Here is a 24,285-nt window from a genome sequence, read left to right as displayed (position 1 = left end):
GAAGATCAGATCAAGTTTGTAATTTGGAAACTTATTTATTTATTACTAATGCCCAGAGGTTGGCTATGACGCCATTAGATCTCTAGCCTTCCAATAAATGTCAGAGACACAAGGAAGGAGGCAAAGCCTTAGCAGATTTAGTGTTAACCAAGGTGCACAGCGTGGAGGCCTGCTACATTATACTCCATTTGGAAATGAATTTGCAAATCCACTCCGATGGATTTCTATACATTTAAGGACAGTTAATTCAGTTTGTGCAAGTATTTAAATGTTATATGCATGTGTTAACTGTGACTCTGCCAGATTGGTAAGCAAGGGAGCGCGCTAAAAAATATCTATTATTTCAATTTATAAAATTCGGATATTATATCTGGTAAAGCATTTATCATTTAATTTCATCTTGTTGAATTAACAACAATAATGTTGTTGATATCGCTTAATTCGTTGGACATACGAGTTCATTTTATTAAACGTATATAATTCAATGTAGTTGCTTTATCACTCAATAAATTTAATTAAATTTGACATCAAATAGTCATCTCTTGTTTTACCATCTAACAGATTATTGGACAGTATTATTCCAATAAAAAGAAACTTGTATAAGTCAACTATTTCAAAAGTAATAAAATGCTATAATATGAAAATGTGTAGTTTTGTAATGTGAATGTTTTAATATAATGTAAAGTTTTTAGGTTTTTGAAACATACGAAATAAAGATAAATCGGAAGTGAAAATGTAGAAAGTTAAGGAAAAAAATAAGCATTAGTTGAAACTGAATTTCTTATGATATTCTCATTGAAGAACTTTATTTGGCGGTTTACACTAACTTTTAAAAGCGCTATTGAACGTTACTTGAGAGATAATGTACTTGTAAAAATCAAATCATAGTAATAGCCTTAATATTAGTAAGAAGACTATGCAGATGAAAATAATAGGATTGGGTTCAGTTCCAAAATTTATCTGAATATACAATATGTCTATATCAAACAGGAATTTTAAATTAAAAATATTAACAACCGAACTAGTTTTACCCCATCTGAATCTTTTTTATCAATAATTCAAAACACGGCTTTTGCATTAAAAATTAGTTAAAAATATTGAAAATTGAAATAAATAACATATCTGCGATTGGTTGGCTTTTAAAAAGCATTGCCAACTTGATAAGTCTATTTAAAACTATGCCAACCATTAAAACAACAATTTTGAACATTTTCATTATGCATATTAGCATAGTTAACCTAGATCTTGAAACGCCATAAAAATACTTAATATTAAAAGAAAATATTCTTCACTTTTATTATTGCTAGTAGAAACTTTTACTCGTATAAGAAAATTTAAATATACTGAATAAATTAAGCTTATAAACCATCATTTTATAATTTTAAACATAAACGCATTGCTAATCAGAATCAAACTAAAAAATTTCACTTCCAAAAATGGAAATATTTTTATATAACTTGTTTTAAATGTTTTTACTATTTATTTACTTCTTCTTAAAGGTAATTTTATGCATTTGTCGCAGAATATGTTATTAATTTGAAAAGTTTTGAAATCTAATAGTAGGTAACTATGCAAAGTTCATCGAATCATGATGTGGGCAGATAAACTTCGATATATACTATGGTTTATATACAAACAAAACCTAGCTCAAAAACTCGATTCAAAACGTGTTCAATATTAAAATCTCTCAAAACATCATGAGTGATGCTGGAAAGCAGTTGCTCTAGAAACACAGACTTTTCAGAAATGATTTCGACATATAATAAAATTAAAAATTCTATTTGTTTTCATGGAAGTCAAAATAAAATAGCAATTACAAAATTTTTAATAAATTAACAAGACACATTTTTACAGATTTTAAACTTAGTTTCAAATAACATAACCATAGAAGTTGCTCATCCATCATGTTGTTTCTGTAAGTGAAATACTTAAATAAAATGCTTAATGAAATTTTAAAATAAAAATAATAACAACACTCAGATTATTTAATAATAGAAATTTAAATCATTACAAACAAGATGCAGGAATTTTTTGTGATTGATTTCTTTTCAGATGTACAAAAACAAATAAAAAGAAAGGTTTCCTTATCTTTAATACTGTTAATCTTGACTTTTAGTAACTGTAATTTAGTTTGGACACCATGGGGGAAAAATTGGAACGTAACATTTTTACATGCTAAAAATCATAAAACTGACCATATTGTAATATATTGTCTACACACAAAGGAATGAATTATTGTCATTTAAAACTGAAATACTTTTATTATCATTTCATACCATTTTACAAAGGAAAAATTAAATATACAGAAAGAAAAAAGAAAACCGTCAAACTAATTAACAAAGTGACAAACATGGCAACGAAATCAAATGTTAATTGGAGCTTTGTAATCCATTATAAATATCACATGTGTTTACTAAACTCATAACTGGTAAATATACAATACAATACCAGCACAAATCCATTACGCTTCAGGAACTAATATTTCATACAGACAAATATTATTATAACATTTACAAGACTAGCATAGAAACCTAAAAACAATGTAAAATACTACATGCAAAAATTGTGCACTTTTTTAAAACAATAAATATTTTCAAATGGAAGAGCCATAAAAAAGATTGAAATGAATTTCTTTTACAAAAAATATATTTTTTTAAAATCTAAAAATGAATTTTTAGATAACAAATACAGTTAATCTGGATAATATTAGAAAATACAGAATAAAATATAAGAATAAAAGTATACAGTTCATTTTAATTTATACAGAAAGAAAAAAAATAATTCTACCTTTAATTAGCTGAACCATCATTAAGCAGCAGAAAATGGTCAAGTGTCTCAAAAAGTTCAACTTTCTTTTTTACAACACAAATATAAAAATTATACTTTCTTCGATTTTCAGTATGAATAAGATATAATTTACTACATAGGAAATTTATAAAGAATATATACTTTTAGATCACAAAAATTTATTTTCAACAAAAATTATACTTTTTAGTCTAGGATGCGGCATTCAATATTTCTTTAAATAATTTACCTCTAAAATTCTACATTCTTAAAAATGAAATATAATTGTTCATATCTAGAAAATTAAAAGTTGCAAAATAAGTTGAATAACATTTTTTTAAAAAAATCTTGAACAAATTAAGTCAGAAAAAATTTGAATGACAAATGTGTTAGCAAAAAAACATCTCTGAAAGAAGTGGTGCTATGAAGTGGAAAAAGGATAATAATAATAACTTACAGTGTGTCAGTCCAAAACTATTTTTAATAAGCCTTTTCTTTCTACAACATAAAAGTCTATTGGCTATATGTAGCGCAACAATCATGCAAAATTAACAAGTTTCCAACGTGTGAAATTTCTACAGAGATGATATACTTGAATAGGACAGGCCAACTCATAAAAAGAAAAAAGTTCAAAGAACTGGAGTTTTAAAAGTATAAATGGTTTCTTGATCAACCTAAAATTTTAAAGCAATCCAACTCAGATTCTACCAATCAACATATTCATATTTTCGCTCCGGCTTAAAAGAAAAAAAGAAAAGGCACTGGAATAGCTATCTAAAATTGCCAAATATGAAAAAGGTGAGGGATCTAAAAAGTACGAAAATTTAATATATATATTATGGTTTAAGAAAATTCTGCAGATTATTTCTGTACAGAAATATCATAAATCTTATTTTAAATAAGCCAATCTCTCACCTTATGAGTGAGTACCTTGATATTGATAAGTATTGCTCATATGAAATTTGTTTAATTGAACGAAAAATATGTGGAAATCAACAGCCGATAATCAACTCAAATAAAAAATAGTAAAAAAAAAATATACTCACTTTCACAAAAAATTATAAAGCAAAATAATTATACCGCACAAGATTCAGATATAAATAAATAGAGTGACAGTTTCAAGGTATTCATTAAAAATACTGTGGATAAAATTTGTCAATTGACAAATGCTATGAAGTGGAACAAAATCACTCAATCATAAAATATTTTTCATGTCATTTTAAGTAATAAAATGCAATAAAAAAAGAAATTTCTTTTTCATATAAGAGAAAATATGTAATAATAAAAAAAAATTGGACTTTGAAATTTTGACACATTCCACATTTCAAACATCCTGGATTTTGAAATAATCTGTCTATAGATGCGTAAATGAACATAATAACAGAAAACGATATGCAGGAATGATGAGTGGTCTTTAAACCAAAATCGTAGATTTTTATCGAATTTTGGGTCAAATTTGACGTGTATGTGACCATAATCGAATAGCAATGAGCTAGACGAAAGCAGAATTTACTCTTGTTGCTTATGCCTAAAAATAGTAGACTTGCATCAAGCTTTCAATTGGGTGATAATACCAAGATTATGGATTCGAGTATGGTAAAATACAGCGTCTTAACTTTTCAGTTCATTTCTACTAAACATTTAAAGAATTTTTGTACCTTATCTTCCAGAAATCAAACTTGAGCAATCATTATCATTAGTGAATATACAGCTTAATAACAGCAGTTTCTTTTTATTAGGTTATATAAATTAAAATTCTCACTTGTAAAACAATTGAAAGAATGACAATGTTTAAAAAAATCGGTGGGAAAAATCAAATATTACAAATGAAATGAAGAATTAATTTAATACTGAATTTCTTAGAAAATAAATGCTCATTAAAATACAACAAAATTAAGTGTCCTTAATTTATACAAACATTACAGAATATAACTACAAGTCATAATATATTATCAAGATCAATTTCTAATATTAAAAGTGATGATATATCGTCATCGTTCAGATAAAAATCAACAAAAACAAAAATTTTGATTTCGAGATAGATACCTCATCGATATCTCCTAATAATACTCTAAAATTTGGTAAAAGTCTCTAGGCACTGTCTAGGCACTGTTTGGTCTCATAGGCACTTATATCATCAGGTAAAAACCACTCAATGAGTTTTAGCATGATAGTAGATAGTTTTGTTGATGATGCGCATCAATCAACAAGAGAACTTAGTGATTACCTAACATTGCTGGGAATAGCATGCTAATTATTCTCTCCGGCCCTTGAACGCTGAAAGCAAAATGACCTAAGTGGTTGGTAACATAGTAGGAAGGGAAGACAGAAATTCAAGTTTGTTCAAGATTTTTTTGAACAGGTGACTGGATGCTGTATTCTTAAATTCAATTTGATCCTGAGCCTCTGATGAGACAGAGCTATACCAAAGAATGTTTTTCTAATGTGACCTAGGCGGCGGTGATCAGATTCGAAACTAAAGTATAGCAGTTTTATATTTGCATTTGGTTCCAAGAACTCATACTGAAAAGTAATCAGCAAAAATTTCTGGAAATCAGACGTACAGTGAAGGAATGTGATAGTATGCACAGTATTATGAATTATAATAAAAACACATGTCAATCCCCAATTTGCATAACTGGGCGAGCATCTTCAGGCAACATGCAATGCTAGGAAATGGAAGAATGCTTCTCCATGCCCATGAACTTAAGTTGAGTGATTTTCCTCGATCTTTGTATACTTATACAGAATAAAACAAAGGACGCTAAAGGTATTAATGTCAACTAGCTGAAGGTAAAATTTCCCGCTTTTAGAATAAATTCCCCGCACAGATATTTTTCTAACACTGTTATTCAGAGAATTATTCAAAAATCTATGTCTAGGATAGGGGACATTTAAGGATTTACATACTTTCAAACGCGTATACTTCTCCCCTTGCCCTGCATTGTAACCTAATTCAGAAAGGTAAAAAACGGAATTATATCACAAAAATTTCATTCCTGGTATAAATCCCAGCCAAATTCAACCAACTCTAACAGGATTGCCACACCACCGGGAAAACGAGAAATACAGAGAATTTAAAAATCGTCTAAAAAACCCGAAATGTAGGGAAATTTTAAAATTTTCTTTAAAACAGGGAAAATACAGAGTATTTTAAGTTTCTTAGTTATTTTTTTCCATCTAAAAAATGCCGAGTAAGTTTTGCAAAAATAAAAGATCGTAGTCATAGGTTCCAAAAACGAAACAATACCATTCGCGATTGTGCAATGCGAAACTCACACCTTTTCTTCTATATAGATCATTCCAGTTTCGAGTTGCGGGACAGTTTTTTTTTTTTTTTTTCTTTTTTCCATGAGATTTCCGAACTGTAATCTTAAAACTATATTCCATTATAACTAGCAAATGAGTGCCATTCGCACATTTTCTTGTATCTTGAATATACATACAAGGAAAAAAAACAGGGAATTTTTTTCCAAGATTTGAGTTTGCAATCCTGCTCTAAGTATCCAAATTCAGAGCAAAGCTAGGATATTAATGATTTACAAAATTAAATTGATTTTTTATAGAAATGTAATAAGCATATTCAATAAAATAAATATAAAGTTTTACAATAATTGTATGTTGCAATTATAATTATTATAAACAGATTATATAAATTAAATAACAAATACAGATTAAATAACAAAAACAACATTAATGTAAATATCTAATGTAATAATCTGCAGTATCAATATAAATTATAATTAATAATATACTGTTCTCATCTAAATATATTAGTGAATATTTTGTACTTATAAAAATAAATCAAGGATATAAACAAATGACTTAAGTGAAACAATTATTACTAATAAGTTGCAGAAACCATATATATTTTGGCAGGTAAAAGCCATTAAATCCATAAAAAAATTCTGCGGAGCTACTGCAGACAACTGGAATTTCTAATTCATTATTTCATGTTATAAGTCAGCTATCAAATCATAATAAACAGATTGTAGGAGTTAGAAATCTACAAAATAATTTTTATTATTTTACACAATTAAAACGTTTAAATTAATAATACCTAAAAATTAAAGGTTCGGACACTTACCGACTTTTACCAGAACGACGACGATATAAGGTTTTAGATAACCCAGTATCTCATCTCACAAATTAAACTACTGAAGTTCCTTTAAATTTATATAACAGAAATCTTTTTTCATACATTTAAACTTGAGATTTAAATGCAAAACATTTTAGATAGGTAAGGGAGGTATAATAATGCAGACATAACTATACATATGACACATCAGTTAATGATCTTCAATAGACTATCATTAACTTTAACATTTACACATAATAATATAAGATATAATGAATATCAGAACATTTGCAATTTAAAGACTGCACGAAAGACCAGTATATGTCATGTGTCTTAACAATGAAGAGACGCCGTTTCATTACAAAAATAATCAAACAAAAAGAAATTTACATAAACAGTCTAACATTACAAACCGTTTCAAAATTATGTAATGGTCCCACAGTCAGCAGTTGTTTTCATTTTATCAGACATTCTGCAAACTTTCGTGAATGTAGTTGTTCAAGATACATTTTATAGAGACACGTATGTGCAGCCTAAAACTCAAACCATATTCATTTGATTCCGTATCATTTATAGAAATAGCAAATTCAAAGATGGAATCATTAAACAAAAAAAAAATTTAATTAAACATTTAGGCTAAAAGAGAAATACGCAATACGTTTGATTAGATGCTTATAACTGAAGATAAGAATAAAACAAACTTAACAAATTGGAATAATACTATGAAGAGCATTTAGATTATAATAAAATGCATATAACCTTAATCTTTCAAAAATATAATACACATAAATATTCTAAGCCAGAAAAAAATTTACACAAGACGAACATTACCTTCAAAAGTAGCTGCACTGATTAACTTATTCAAAAAACTAATAACATGAGATTCTTCCCCCCAACTCATTACCAGTAATACAAAACAAACAATTTTTATTATACGGTAAATATGATGGAATCAACTCATGCGCACATAATACATACTAAATGTATTGTAAAAATTTATTTTTGGAATTCATCATACATCTTGAGTGAAAATGGATATGATGTCATAATATCACATCCTTTAAGAGATAAGACAATGTCCAATTAACCGTTAAATGACATGTGCTGTTAAGTTAGCCATATGATCATGACATCAAGGGAATTGATTCCGGTATTTTATGATATATTACAGATACATTATAAGATTGTAGTGAATGCTATCATAAATCATATATACCTATTATAAATCATATATATATATATCATAAATCATATCAGATATCTGTAAACTATTGGCTCCGTCGAGGCTGTGTGTGATGTAATTGCCGTGCCGCTCATCATCCGGGTATGCTTCTAAAAAAGCTATTCTCTCTCCTTCTCTTCGGAATTCACTCGCGCACTGCCTCAGTGAAGCTCGTAGTAAAAATCAAATGTTTAATTTCTTTAGTTAAATTGTAAATAAAATTATTTTTCTAAAACGTGGCAATAATTGGAGTCACAACAAAATACACGCAATCCTAATTACGACAAGATAAAATATTTACCATTGTGTTACTTTGAGTTATTTATTGCTATTCTCGTTGCTGTTTTTTTAGATAAGAAACAATTTTTTTTTTCATTTTGGTTATTAAAATAAATCTGAAATGTTAGTTTCATAGTTGAATTGACTTTAATAACTTGATAGTCAAATAAAAATCCTAAAGTTTGTATTCAATTCAATTGAATTACAAACAAAAACTGTAAATTAAGATTTTATTTGATAATTATAATAGATTTTATTTGATAATTATAATGGATTTGATTTGATAATTACAATTACAATTGACTTTATTTGATTGTTAAGAATTTGATAACTATACAAAATCTATTATAAAAGTAAATGGATCAATCAGTAAGAAAACCTCAAATGCCATATTTTTTTCAAAGGCCAATATAAAGAAGGTACACTAAAAATTATTAACATAAAAAAGATTTTAAAAAATCTTCCAGTTCTATCTGATTTTTTCTTTGTGGTGACGGCGGCATGGGAGAGGGAACTTCGAAAACATAATCAAAATTGTGGACACAGTGTTTACAATCTTGAAATGCACTCGCTGAGAAAAAGAAGTACTGTCATAGAGAATACAAAATCTTAAAATCAACCTATGGTTAAAAAGAATAAAAAATAATACTCATATTGAATGTTTCATCTCACAACATGTGAGAATATAAAATAAGTTGTAAATAATGAATAGTTAAAATACATTTTTTACAGCATAAGTGTACAAGTAACATACATACCTAATAATATGATAGACTGATGCATCTAAAAATACTCAAAAACATATAGTAAAAAAAGTGAGGGAGCACAAAAAATACTATTTACAAACATATAATTACAAAAATGTTTCAAATAGAATAAAAAATATATAAGAGAATGCATGCTTTATGCACACAAAAGAATTCTCATTCTTTACAGATAAAGTCTTAGGAATCGAAAATTCATCAATGTTTACATAGATGATCAATCAATATCAGATGGAGTTATATGGTAGGGGGGAGGGAAGGATCTAGACAACAAATCATATATTGTGAGAAATATCTATCACAGTATGAACTAAGAGAGCTTTTTAATGGAAGGCAAAAGAGCCCAAAATCACATGAATGAGAAAAATTTCAAACGTTTAAGTAAGATATAAAATATGCTAAAAATAAAAACAAAGGTGATAATACTGTCTCCTTAACAAAATGTGTAGATATATAGATCACAGGTTAAAATATACAGTAAGAGAAAGTCCATTGTTCATGATAATGTAATAGTTTATTTACAATATGTAAATATTATATCAGAAATTTAATTACAAAGGATATCCTTTTGACATCACTTATTTTTCTCAACGAATATGCATATATTAGGAATAACACTTCTTTAAACGTGTATCTTTGTTTCAAAATCATAAATATCCAAAATAAGAAAACAGGATGGAATGTGAAGAAAAGTTGGAAGATGGTTAATTAAACAATATTAAGCTCTCACCGCCTTTTGTAGTAGATATATTAAATATATAATAATAAAAGACAAACAAATGCAATAAAATATTTGGAACATTCAGTGCCAAATTAATTTATAAACCCTAAAAAAAAAATATCAAAACTTCCATCAAATTTGTTCTATAGCATAACTACAGCTTAGCTCCAGCGATATGCAAAATATTCCACATAAAATGCAGTCATTTTATAATAACTGAAAACACACTGCACAAACAATATGAAAATATAAAGATTTAGTTGTATTTTTAGAATACAACATTCAAATTTTTATGATTGTAAGATAATCATTTCGAATCACCTGAAAAGAAATTAATAAAAGTTACACAGATTGGAATTGGAAAAAAAAGAACAGTTTAAAATTTGGTAAATATATATATTATGAAATGTTCAAAATGACTTAAAATTCCTTTGAATCTTATCAGATATTTCCAAAAACCAGCACACAACTGGTAAAAAATAACAATAATTAAATAATAAATCTGAGTTATGTTTTGCAACATGCCACAAAAGTTCAAATCATAGTTTTTCATCCATATTTCTCATTTGTCACATATTTATATACAGGAAAAGTTAAGTCTGAGAAAGGATTACAAGTTTTTGAATTCCCTGTGATTTCATGCCGAATACTTAGAATGAATTTAAGAAAAGTTTACAATTCAATAGTCTAATTGCATTTAGCATGTCCAATAGCTTTCATTCAATTAAAATCATTTCTGGACACACACACATAAACAGTCACCTTAATTTTTAAAAAATAGCTCAGTTGTAAAATGTAGAGCTATAATATTTTTTAACATCTTATATTACATATAAGTTAAAAGATATGTTGCCTAAAGAGAATTTTTCGTTTTAAAACAAGCGTCAACAACGAATGTAACGATCTTCGGATTACCACAAACTGAAATCAAAAAGGTTAAATCTTCACAACATTCATAAGCCGAAGAAAACTCCAAGTTTTTATATCTCAAAATGTGGAACAATTTATGAATGAATTTATGAAATGAACAATTTTAAGAATCGAAAGTGTTTAAGAAAAAAATTCAAGAAAAAATATGCTGAAAAAAAAGTAACAACTCCGGAATAGCATTTACAATAATCAAAATTGTACTACAATCCTTCAATAACTGGATGGTACTTAAAAAAAAAAAAAAAAAAAAAAAAAAAAACTGGATTCAAAACTGTATAATATGTTTAATATTTTTCATTATTTTTAAGAATCGAACTGGATCCATAAAAAAAAAACTAAACAAATATTTTAACACGAAAAATGTCAATTCCTCTTACTACAAAAGATAAAGGTGAATGTATATGGGTTTGTGTGCTGGAGATCTACAGGACAGACCATTTCAGGTAGAGCTAGGACGGATATATTTTGAAGGGAGAAAATATACACCTCGGAACGATTTTTTAAAATTTGAAATAAAAAATTAAGTGAGATTGTCATGTTACTGCAAAAACTTCCGCAAATATTATACACAAATGTAATTTCCACTATATTTTTTATTTTAAAAAAACCGTTGTTATTAAGTTATTAATTTAATCATAGAGCAAATGTTCATTCAAATCTGGGAATTTTTTTAATGTTTTTTTTCCATAAATTCAAACAACAGATTTCATTGTTCAGCTGAAATTTAAACTGCTTTCATTGTTCTGACAAGTATTTAATTGCATGATTTCCTACCATTGCTGAAATTTGAGGTAGAAGGAATCTCTTTAATATCTATGTCGTCTACATGAATAATAAGAAATTGAAGTTGCAGGTTTGAAAATGTTAGAAGGCTGTTGATAACATGATAATGTTACTATTTTATCATCATATTACGATGATCCGAGCAGTCAACCTATTATCATGTGACTAGATTCCATTAGGCTGGTTCATATACACAACGAAAGGTATTAAAATAACACTGCTGCTTTACTGTCTAACGATTTTATGCTTAAAAATAATCTGTTGATGTATCATGAACATCAAGTTACGGAAAAAAGACTTAATTGAAATTAAACGCAATCAATATTACAATTGAATCAATTAGTCATCAAAGGCGCCTAGTGAAAATTAAGACAAAGTTTTAAAATATGGAGAAACGGAATGTTGAAGTTAAGACTAATTTTTAAAAAAGTAAAAACAGCTCCTCATCTCGTAACTGATGGTAATTCCAATTCATATGAATCAAAGATTAGTTTTGAAGCAAAAATTGTGAATTCACATTAATGCTAATTTAAATTAAAGAAAAAAATTAATTTTTTCCTTTTTACAATGGAAAATCTTTCTTTTATAAACAAAATTTCCAAAAAAAAGTAATTGAAAAGAGGGAAATTTTTATTAAATTACATGACAGTTTCAAACCCTCTCCTGAAGCTTATCTTTCAGGGTAAAGGTTTATGTTCTAAAAAAATCACAACTTTAATCAAGACAATTATGCCATGAACAGTAATCAACATAAATAAGTAATTTTAATCTCTTGAACTGCAATTTATTTTCAGTGAACACTGATCAAGCAGTCAATATGATTTTTTAAGACGAGGAATTAATAGAAGCTTGTGAAAAATTTTCATATAAAAAAAAATCTCTTTCATAAAAAATGTCAATTCAATAATTTCTGGCGAGTGCAGCTTGTCATTGTTAGTTTGCTAGAAAAAATTCATTTAGCCAATGCAATTAAGTATGTATTTTAATTGCAAAGTTTCATCAAACAGGATTCCCAAAACTATGAAAATATTTTGGCTTTAGTTAAGGTAGGGAATAAAAAGTTACAAAACCTAAACTTTTACACAGCCTCTATAACGAAAAATGTCAATGGTATAAGATTTTTTCTTACACTCATCTATCTATAATCACACATAATTTAATTTTTCTCCCTGTAAAATTTACCAAAATATTAAAAGTCAAATGTATTCACTCAAACCATTTTTTTTTCCATAACTCAGAGTGAGTCTTTTGTAGCCTTTTTCAAAGTTAATGTATGAATCGCAACAGTTTATAAAAAGGGTGGAATCACAATGCATTTGCATGATGCATTTATTAACTTTCATTCAAAATCAAAAAATGGTCTAAAAACATTGATTAAAAAAATCTTTTCAAAATGAACACTTTGTAACTAGGTCGGCATTACGATTTCCTACAATATAAAACATTAAAATTTCAAAATGTCCCTCATTACTGAAACATATCATTCGATTGGAAAGATTAATATCACAGACACTATTGCAAGCTTTTTTTTTTTTTTTTCGATATTCCCCATATTCTTTGAGATATCTTACATCTTCAGTTTCTGAAATTTCGATATGAGAGTTTCTATTGAATTTTGAATAAATTTAATGCCCCCATCTAAATTAGTGATTAAGCTCTTTAAATTTTATAAAATTTGCTATGGCATGCTTATTTTAAATAGAAACGTGAAATTTTATGTGTACCTAGATGAATTAATGTCATATATGACATTATATATATATCAATACTTTAACGCTATGAGGGACAAGTAAAAATTCAATTTTTTAAAAATTAATTTCAATCTCCTCAGAAGCCAAAGTGTTTTCATACAATTGTCTACCTTATTTAATGAAATTTTCTAATTGGAAGTATATATCTAGTTGCAGTACTTAGGAAAATAAACTCTTGTTCCATTTTTTGTGACAATGAATATTCCAGATCATTTTATCATATATTTACAAGCAACAAAATAATAAATTTCATAGCAAATTAACTGAAATTAATAGCACAGGAAACTTTCAAAGCAATGCTTTGAATTCTAATCGTATTATATAAGTTGTCTACGAGTCAAATGAAAACTAAAAAGAAAGTATTGTTACAATTGTGCTCTTATTATTTTAAAATGGAGAAAGCAGAAGTCCATGACCAATGAATCTATCCATTTAATGTTTACAAATTGCATTTTATAGTTCATATTCTTTAAACATAAATTCTAATTTGACAATTCCGATTCGAAATCTTTCGAAAAAAAATCATTAGGGAGAAAAAAAAAAGGCAAAATCTAAGATGAAAATGTATTTTACTTGTGTCTAATGTAATTCAAAGTTCCACAACAAACTGATTCATAAATAAAATTATATATGCGTATATGTCAAATTTTAAAAATTTATTATACCTTCGCCTTCAGGCCTTTTTATTTCAGAATATCTCTCTCCTTTAATGCTCACTATTTTGTTATCACGATAACGAATGAGCTTTTTAGGTTCCTACGGAGAAAAAAATATAACACTTAAGTAAAAAGAACAAATATTATTATGGCATTTGAATACACTCAATTATAAAAAATCCTTTTAAAAGTAATTAATACTTTAAATAATTAACTTAGGTGGGGAAAAATATAAAAATGAAGCTTTGGTGAAAGATAATCTTCAATAACTATAACTCAGACTAATTAGATGATTTAGTATTTTGTTTGCTAAGAATGTTAGAAAGCATTACCTAATTAAAAAAACAATGCACATTCCAGAGAAAAACTGACAAAAAAATTAACAGTTCTAAGATAATATATAAATTATACATCTATTTAAATGATATGATGGAATATTCAGTAAATTACTATTAAATTAATAAATAATTCAGTCAATTAAAATTAATATTCAGTTAAAAAAATTACCAAAAATTCTATTATTGTAAAAGTTTTTGAATAAACAAAACGAAAATGAAATTGAAAAGTATAACAATTAACCAATAATCTAGAAAAAATGCATAATATTAAAAGAATAAAAAATAACTGAATATCAAATAGAATACAGTTTTTTTTTTTTTTTTTTTTTGATATGAAACAACTTTTAAAAAATTATTGGTAACTTGCCATAAGCTATTTTTATTAACTGAAATTAACTTAAACAAGTCTTTCGAGGAAATTTTTACAGAAAGCACATTTACAGAAAAAAAGATTACAGATTAAAGAACATTATAAATGAATCACAAATATATACAAAATACTTTTAATGCACTTAAGTTTTCATCCAAAAAAAACGGGGGCGGTGGCACTTTGAAAATATCTTTCCAATTTATAATCTTTTTTGTTCTGATACTGCTTAAATTTGAGGTTAGAATTGTTCTTTCACTGAAGGCTTATGCCAAATGATGTTTCAAAGGTCAAGTAATTTGACGCCACTTAACATACAAGTCTGCTTAGTGATAGTAAATATTGTCGTTTAGTTTCATTTAATTTTATATGCAATATTCAAAGTTAGGGTATATTACTTAGATATTCCTTCAAATAACTAAATGTATTTTGAAATCAACTATGACATTAACACAAGGAATATTTGTATCTTTGTACAGCAAAACTGCGATACCAGAAGAATGTTACATTTCTTGATGTAAAATCTATTTGTAGATAAGTGACCATGCACTATCTTCTGAAACTGATCACAATATCAGATAGTAGGCATTATAAAGCTCAGATAATTTACTTCAAACTCTTTATCACATAGCAAAACAAAACTTGTGACCAAAATAGAGAGCTCCATCCATTTAGTATAAAATTGCCTCCCCTGTTTATGTAACAGTAAATTTATTAAAGCTCGAAAATTATAGTCAATTGTGTTCACTTACTATACACTGCATGCTAAACTAATTACATGAAATAACCAAAGAAATATTATGTTTCTCTTTCTCATAGCCTGCAGTAGAAAAATTTATAACAAGAATATTGGTTAATTATTTTGTAACCACCTTGAAATATTATATTTTTTTCATTCCCTTTGTAACATAACCAGATATCATATAATTGTAGAGAAGTATCAATTTCTATTACACAATAGTACACAATTAAAATTTTAAAACTAATTAAGGAAGATGAGATTTTAAGTCAGGTTCAGTTCAAAGTCAATATTCATGTTGAAACAGGTCTGCAGCTCAAAAAGTATCACAAAATCTGCATAGATTAATTTTATCTTAAAAAAAATAACTTTTATAGAAAAAATAAACAATTTTAAAGTAGTATTTTTTTATTACAGAACTATGAGTCGATGCAATAAATTAAGTTGGGTATTAACTAAATAAATGTCCAGTTTTATAAAAATATAAACAAAGAATACTATCAGGAATTACCAATATTTTTCATCAGCATTGGAAATGAATTATTAAATTATTTATTCATTGTCTGAATTGGTTCAAAATTTTGATATGGATATTTACGTATATAAAACTGTGTGCCAAATTTTACAGATGTAGCGTTTTGCATTTTGAAGTTATTGTGCTTACCTATACTAGGATAAACAAATAAAAACTTCCATGGAAATGGAATTCATTCAAAATTTGATAGAAATTGCAAATTTGGTGTTAAGAAATTCCAGCTAAAGCTTTTTGTGTTATGCTTACAGATCAAAAATGTTTTATTCGAAAATCTGAATCAGGAAAACTGGGCAAAATCTCGAGTTTGAATTTTTTGCTGTAACATTTCTTTCTCTGAATATTTCGTATACGAAAAAGTAAAATGAATTTCATTGGGCTTAATTTTTTATGATATCTTTTGGCAAGAGTAACAAATGACCTACAAAAACTTTGAAGCATCATAAACATTTTACTTTACTTGTATTTATGAAAGTCCTGAATCATTCAGTGTATCCACTTTTGAAAGTCCACAATGAATGAAAGACACATTTTTCGGCATACAGTTAAAAAGTTCTAAATTTTTGCACAAAAATTGAAGTAAAAATATTTAAATAATTCTCTAATGGTGAGTTACTGAATTAAATAACTAATAAATGCGCTACAAATAAGTAATCACGTATAGAAAAATACCGATTCACTGTTAAAAATCAACGCTGGCGGCTTAATATGAATAGATAAAATTATCACTAAAAAATGTCTAATAAATAAGTAAAAGAGGACGAAAGAAGAGTCAAGTAAATGAAAAAGATATATTTACCCCATTCTATAGTATTCCCCTAAACTGAGATAAAGCCTTTTTCATTTATCTCTGGATTCATTGAAATCCGTTAAACATAGAAAGATCCGACACCGCAAAGAAAATATAGTCTATAATAGGGTGGTTCTAGGAGGTGAAATAGGGTTTTCTTTCCACAGAAGGAAAATATAAGCATTTGGATAAAAAACAATGTGGCTTTAACGTTAAATCTTTAAGGTCCTTATATAAAGAACATAAAAGAAAGTAGTTTTTTTAAGAACTTTTAGTCAGGCTACGCACCCTGAAAATAAATTTGTCTAGAAATTAGAAAAGTATGAAATAAGAAAGTAATCTTCATTCATAAGACTTCTCTAACTATAAAGACTAAATAATGGTTAAAAAGATTTTTAAAACAGTGACGTTTTCTTACTGTCTTAGGAACAACAGGCTTATGTTCTCGAACATCGTCATCTTGATCAATATATGCATAGCTAAAAAAAACATACAATGAATAAGGTAAGTAAAAGAATATTAAAGTTAGGTTATAAAATTAAACTTCTAAACACCAATATTTAATTAATTTTTTGTGAGTATCGAAATTCCACTAATACATTCGATATTCTTTTTGGTGCCGAATTTCAGATATTATTGTTTTCGTAGTAAAAATCATGAAGACTCAGTGAAGAAAATTTAAATAAAAATATAATTCTTAACAAAATTAATATTTTATTAGCAAAATGAAGTAAATCAACTGGAAAATTCAAAACGTAGGTAAATAATTTCCACAATTACTTTATATATAAATAATGCTTAAAAACTTTTATTGTTTAGAGTTTGATATTTTATAAAGAAATATTTTTTAATTAAATAATATTTCAATTCAGAGAAGGAATCATTTGACCACAGTTATTCAGCAAAACTGAGGGGGAGGAGTTATTTGAGAACTTATTGAACTGAGTTATTTGAGCTGGGTCAATTACTGTAAATATAAAATATTAATTTTTGTAAAAGCATTTCCTCTACAAGAGAGTGGAAACAAAGTGCTAACATTTTAAATTTTTGAAAATAGACTTCTGAAATTTTACTTCTGAAAATTACAACTGAAATAGACTTCTGAAATTTTACTTCTGAAAATTACAACTGAAATAGACTTCTGAAAATTTTAAGTGAAAGACATAATGAACAATCATTAACACATTCTTTAGAAGTGAAAAAATTAAGAGTAGTATTTTTCATTTTCAGAATTAAAAATATATATGTTTGTATTCTTAAAGTTAACTTAAAAATGCAACTTAAAAAGCAAACAAACATGACATTGATCTAAAGAAAACAGCATTTCTGAGCTCTTCAAGAAATAAGGACAAATGCCAAAATTTTCTGTTAATTCAGAGATACACTTGCATGTAAATGTATTTGTAAGGAATACACAACTGCAATAGAAATTAAGGTAGCTTACTTTATTAATAGTAGTCATTACAGTTAACAGCATGGTTTCAACAGAATACAAATATATTAAGAGAACTTACATTATATATTGGAGAAGATTACAGGATTCTAATATTGAAACTCTTATATTATTTACCTGATTCACGATTTGTAATATGTGATATTTAAATTTAATCATTTAAAACTCATAGTAAATAAAGCTAGTAAAGAGAAATAACGTAATTTGTGTAATAGAAAGGAGGGAAAAGGGAATGATCGAAAAGTTTTGGGAAAATTTTAAAACGTTGAAAATTTGTGAAACTCTCCTAGACTACCATTCTTCAGACATTTGGCAAGTATAAATGAGCTTTTCTTGATTAAATGAATCGCGTATATGAAATAACTATTTTAATGTAAAAATCCTATATTCATTAGAAGCAACAGTCACCATTTTAAGAACATAAAAGATAGGACTAAAAAAATGTATTATTCTCTATCAAATCAAATAAATTATATATCAGAATAAGTTTTTTTAAAATATCAAATTTTGATTAACAATAACGCTATCTTGTAACAGCTTATTTTAATATTCGCCAAGATTCCCTCGTCACAGCAAAGTGGTAAAGTTCAAATGACAGCTTTTTAGAATTAAACTATCATTAACACTTTCACCATCAAGGAATCAGTGCAAAGATAAAAACTGCAAAACTTCGCTTCTTTATAATAATAATACCAAAATCAATTCAAAATATAAATGAATATTGCAATGTAGTCGAAGCTGAAAAATACCGGCATGTTGGCTCTAATAAAAACAATTTTACTAACCATAAGTGCTTATTTATAAGAAAAGATTTATCCTTCAATATCAACTTCTAGTTTATCTTCTAAATTTTGTCATATAATAAGTAAATTTTAATTAATTCACATGGATGCTTAAAAACTTAAATATGAAAACAAAAATAATACCGGACATTAAAATCAAACCACAAAAACTGCAAAATTTAGTATTTTCAACGTAGTATCATTAATTTTCTAAGAATTTTAAAAGTACTTACCGTTTTAAAATTTGTTCCCGTAGTTGCTTATCCTCTACCACTTTTTCTTTAGAATTTAAAACATGAGGTCCATTACTTTTGGATATTAAAGGTTTATTCAAAGCAAGACCACTTTCTTCTTTTTGTAATATAAGTTGAACTGCTTTTTCACAATTACCATCAGCTATACTAAGGAACTGTTTAACTTCCACAATATGGAGATGTGGAAACATTTCAGTCAATGTTTCTAATTCACTACTTTCAAAATTATCAACCTACGCAAGAGAAAAAAATTCTGAAAACTAATCATGCAATTATCAAACAACTAAAATAAGACTATCATAACAAAAATCAACTTTTAATACTCAGCGTAGCACAGTAATTCAGCAGTTTATTTTTATAATCCAGATGATTTCTCCAGGCACCTTAAATATATGTTTCACAGAATGTCACCGAATAAAATGAAAATTTTGTATAATAATGGTAACCAAAAACACATAAAACCTTCGAAAATATGAAATCCCTTCATTTTTTTCAACTTCTAGCAATATAATTTGCTTCCAAAAGTTCCATAATTTTGATAAGAAATAAAACTACAAATGATAAAGTTATTAAATATTGCAAAAAGGGGCAAAATGGCTGTTATGTTTTTGAAATTCAATTCTAAATGTTAAAATAATCCTAAAAATTGAAAAATTACTACTCATTTTTCTTGTTATTCCCATTAACTTTTTATTTAAAATATATTAAAATCTTATATATTTATCGCATATATATAAATTATATAATATATTAAAAATCTTGATCTTCAATGCTAACATAAAAATTAATAGAACTTACCGCCATTTTATCCCATGGACTCATAAAAGAGCAATGTTGACATTAATTAGTAAATAAATGCTAAACGAGAACCTTTAAAATAAATTTTTACAAGGGTTTCAATTTCACATTTTTTCTATATAGGAAATTACATCAAAAATTAATTTCTAGAACGTTTCCTTTTTTAAAAAAATGTAGGAGGAATTAAAATAAGATAAGATGTTTCCTGTATTGACTTATAAATAAATATTAGTGAAAAAGGTTCAATTGGAAACTAATTTTACAAAGATAAAAAATTTTGTAAATATTTCTCATTTTCGTAACTTATAAAATTAACTATCACTAATGGGCCCATGTAACTAAAAGGCTCACTAATAGGTTTTTAAGTTAGAGGATGGAGATGTTTTAACCATATTTAAAAAAATACATAAGCAATAAAATTTTGTAACTTTCTCAAACTATGAATGAGTTACTAAACGCTATTACTAGAATTAAGACTATTATTAGGAAAATATATTAGAACGTAAAAACTTATATCATACTTTTTTATTTAAAAACTATAGGAGGGGTACTGAGTGATAAAAATTTTATTCTCACCAACCCATCAGTATTCCAACAAAATGGTACGTTACCCTTTTTGTGGAATATTCTTATAAAACACAGCAAAGTGGAAACCATGATTCTGTCTTAATGGTTTGATTTTCACCATATCATTTATATCATAAATCTTGAAAAATAGGGAAGAGGGTTGATACATTCTTCCAAAATACTTTATTGGTCAAATACAAAGATTAAGATCTTTGTAGATATTCAATGCCGAGAAATGATAATATTTTTGTTTTTACTTGAATTCTATGAGTTTTTTTCAGAGGACGGCATTATGCACATATTTGTGTTTATAATGCACACAATGTAAATATTAGCCATAATGCAGTGTAATGTGCGAGCTAAAGGCAAATATACAATACTGTGCGAATTAATTGGGACAAACACAAAAATTTTCACAAATGTTGTTTAATTAGTATAGGTTACATGCACGGTATAGCAATCTAATACAAAATATGTCCTCCTCTAGCTTGAATGAGATAATGTACACGGTTTGGCATGGATTCCACTAAATAAAAACATAAATTTGTTATCTCGTCATCACGAAATCAAACTTTTATAGCATTCTCGATCATTGTTTTCTTTGTTGAGCAGTCCATTTTACTCACACGTCTCTTTACAATGCTCCACAAATTTTCGATGGGATTTACATAAGGAGAATTACCAGGCCAATCCAAAACAGTTATTTTCTGTTTTTGAACAAATTCATTGTTAGCTTAGAAGTATGGCATGGAGCAAGATCTTGTTGAAAGATACCAACACCACCTATTAGAGTTTTGATTCCCTCCGGTGGAGAAAAGGGAAAAATCTTTTCCCCTAAACAGATGTATTCGAGACGCCGACTCGGCGACATGTACACACTCTCTCTCTTGTCTTAGTGTTGTGATGTGCTTGTGTGGTAGTTTAGAAATGACCGTGTCCATATATGTGTGAAAATAAAACCTATGAAAGTTTCAACTCCAGCTTCGTCATTAATGGAATTACCATGCATTGACTGAACATCGTGGTGACCTGGACGTGATATGTTGAAATTTGGAAATTGGAATTTTTTTGTAAAGCACGACAATTTGAAGGAAGCGCAGTAAGGAGCTGAAACCAGAGGTGGACACATTTTTTATTTGTTCTAAGCTTTTATTGAATATTTTAGTTTAAAATAGATATTAATAGATTAAAGGAAAAAAGGAAAGGATTACGTACTATCTTCACGAAACATTTAACTAAAATAAAAAATACCTTAAGTAAAGAAATTTCTAATGAATATACGAAAGAAACCAAACTTAATGAGCTTGTGAGTTTAAAAGCTCAGCTCAAGGAAAAAATTAAAAGATTTAATTAGCTTGGATGACAGTATTCAATTAAATATAGACTAAAGCGAAAGTGCACGCGAAATTGAGTTATGCGAAGATATCAAAGACAAAGCAATCGATCTAACATCTAAGCTAGAAAGACAAATAGAAAATTTGAGTGATATTCCACAAGTAAGGACAAACAGTCCAGTTACAAATACCGCGGAAAATGTTATCCTTTTAAGAAATCAAAGTGTTAATTTACCTAAATTAAATATACAAACCTTTCAGGGCGACTGCAATCAATTTATATATTTTTGGAATTCCTTCGAAGTCGCAATTCATAAAAATGATTCATTAAAGAAAATTGAGAAATTTGTTTATCTAAAAACGTATCTTGGTGGAATTTCCTTAAATGCTGTATCGGGATTTTCATTAACTGAGCAAAATTATGATGCTTCGATATACACTCATGTCCAAAATTAAGGTCACAAAATTATTTTTCAAAGTAATTCTAAATGGCTACCAGTAAATTTAAAAAAAATTATATTTCATATATTGTGAAGGACCAGTAACACGATATTAACCTTTGTTGTGGGAAAAAATGTTGCTTAGCATTAGTTTTTGAGGAACTACTGAAATTAGACCATTTAGGCATTTGGAAATTTTGCCAGCAATTTTGTGAATATTGCATTAAAACAAAAAAAAAATTAACCTGTTTCCAATGAGAATGAGTTCTCATAATCGTTTAAACGACTCCTTGAGATGGAGAGCCGTTGGCAGGCTTGAAGCTGAGCAGTCTCAAGCGGAGGTGGCTCGATGGTTACAAGTAGCACCGAAAGTGGTATCCAGACTGTGGAATCAATTCCAAACAAATGGTACTGTAACCAGGAAGGCTGGCCAAGGCCGGAACAGAGCAACGACGCCTGCACATGATCGCTATTTGGCATTAAGCACACGACGGCATAGGCTGATAACGGCTTCTCAACTTGCTCGTGACCTTGCTGCTGCGTCTGGAGTAAGAATTTCCAGACAAACAGTATACAGACGTCTAGCAGAGGGGGCCCTTTATGCCCTGCGACCAGTTGAGTGCGTCCCTTTGACTGCATCCAACAGAAAAGCCCGGTTGTTGTGGTGCCGAACACACTGGTCTTAGGTACAGCAAGAATGGGGACGTGTTCTTTTCAGTGACGAGTCGAGATTTACCACACAGAGTGACACTCGTCGAATCTTCATCTGAAGAGAGCGAGGAGCTCACTATCATCCCTCCTACGTAAAAGAAATCGACAGATTTGGTGGCAGAGGAATTCTTGTCTGAGGTGGCATAATGTTGGGCAGTCACACATCACTGCACGTCTTCGATGGGGGTACTGTCAATGCATATCGCTATAGAGATGAGATCCTTGAAGTATATGTGAGGTTGTTCCGGGGTGCTTTTGGCCCAGACTTCATGTTTATGGACGATAACGCGCGTCCACACAGAGCCTAGATCGTTGATGATTTTCCTGAGGAAGAGGATATTCGACGTATGGACTTGCTCTCGAGGTCTCCGTATCTCATTCCTACTGAACATGTTTGGGATGGTCTCGGAAGAGCCATTGCACAGCGTAACCCCCCTCCTAATACCACCCAAGAGATAAAAGCCGCGTTTTTGGAAGAATGGGCTTTGTTGCCCCAAGCATTTATTAACACCCTCATAAACAGTATGAAAGCTTGCTATGAAGCCTGTATAGAAGTGCACGGTGGTCACACTCCATATTAGACAAGTTTTTCCCGAGATAAATGCTTTATCTTTGATTCATAATGTAACACTTTTTGATATACCCTGTTTCTTAATTCCTAATTAAAATCATTTCCATGTTGTTATGTGTCTATGTTCTTCCTTCCATTGTAGTGTACCTCTGTGCCAAATTTCGTGGCAAAACAATGAATAGTTTTTCATTTTTCACAGATTTTATGTTTGTGACCTTAATTTTGGACATGAGTGTAATTATTAAAAAAACGATTTGGCCGAACAGATATCATTATATCTTCTCACATGCATAAACTTTTATTGATTAATCCAATAAAAACTTGTTCAAATGTAACAGGCTTAAGAAAAATGTATGATGCAATAGAAACTCAAATTAGATTGTTGCAATTATTAAATGTAGCTACAGGTACTTATGGTAACCTATTGTGCCCTGTAATATTACAAAAGCTACCCGAAAAATTAAATTTTAATTTTAATCGTCAACGTAAGGCAGGTGAATTGCTTGATATCACTAATTTAGTAGAATTCATAAGAATTGAAGTAGAATGCAGGGAAGCTTCGTTATTATAAGCAAATCCAAAAATTTCTAATGCAAAAGAATATTTATTTAGAAGCAAAACTGATCAAGGTTACAAAAATA

The 24,285-nt window shown here is 28.1% G+C and overlaps 1 protein-coding gene across 6 annotated transcripts in view; it reads right to left on the bottom strand.

The window, feature by feature from the left end:
• Positions 1-2,249: 2,249 nt before the first annotated feature.
• Positions 2,250-24,285, bottom strand: part of LOC129960316 (CUE domain-containing protein 2-A-like) — a 53,402-nt gene continuing 31,366 nt past the window's right edge. For 4 of the 6 annotated variants that reach the window (XM_056073669.1, XM_056073668.1, XM_056073667.1 and 1 more), the window contains 3 exons: positions 19,203-19,456; positions 17,153-17,213; positions 13,906-14,068 (listed from right to left, as the gene is read on the bottom strand). In XM_056073669.1, coding sequence (XP_055929644.1) covers positions 13,961-14,068; positions 17,153-17,213; positions 19,203-19,456 — 423 coding nt within the window. In that variant the 3' untranslated portion in view covers positions 13,906-13,960. Of the gene's footprint in view, positions 10,170-13,905; positions 14,069-17,152; positions 17,214-19,202; positions 19,457-24,285 lie in introns of those variants that run through there. The other 2 variants (XM_056073671.1, XM_056073673.1) reach the window with 2 other exon arrangements.

This window comes from Argiope bruennichi, chromosome X2 (genome assembly GCF_947563725.1).
Source record: "Argiope bruennichi chromosome X2, qqArgBrue1.1, whole genome shotgun sequence".
NCBI classification, from domain to species: domain Eukaryota; kingdom Metazoa; phylum Arthropoda; class Arachnida; order Araneae; family Araneidae; genus Argiope; species Argiope bruennichi.
The sequence above is the reverse complement of the archived record's forward strand: the minus strand, read 5'-3'. Positions and strand labels throughout refer to the sequence as shown.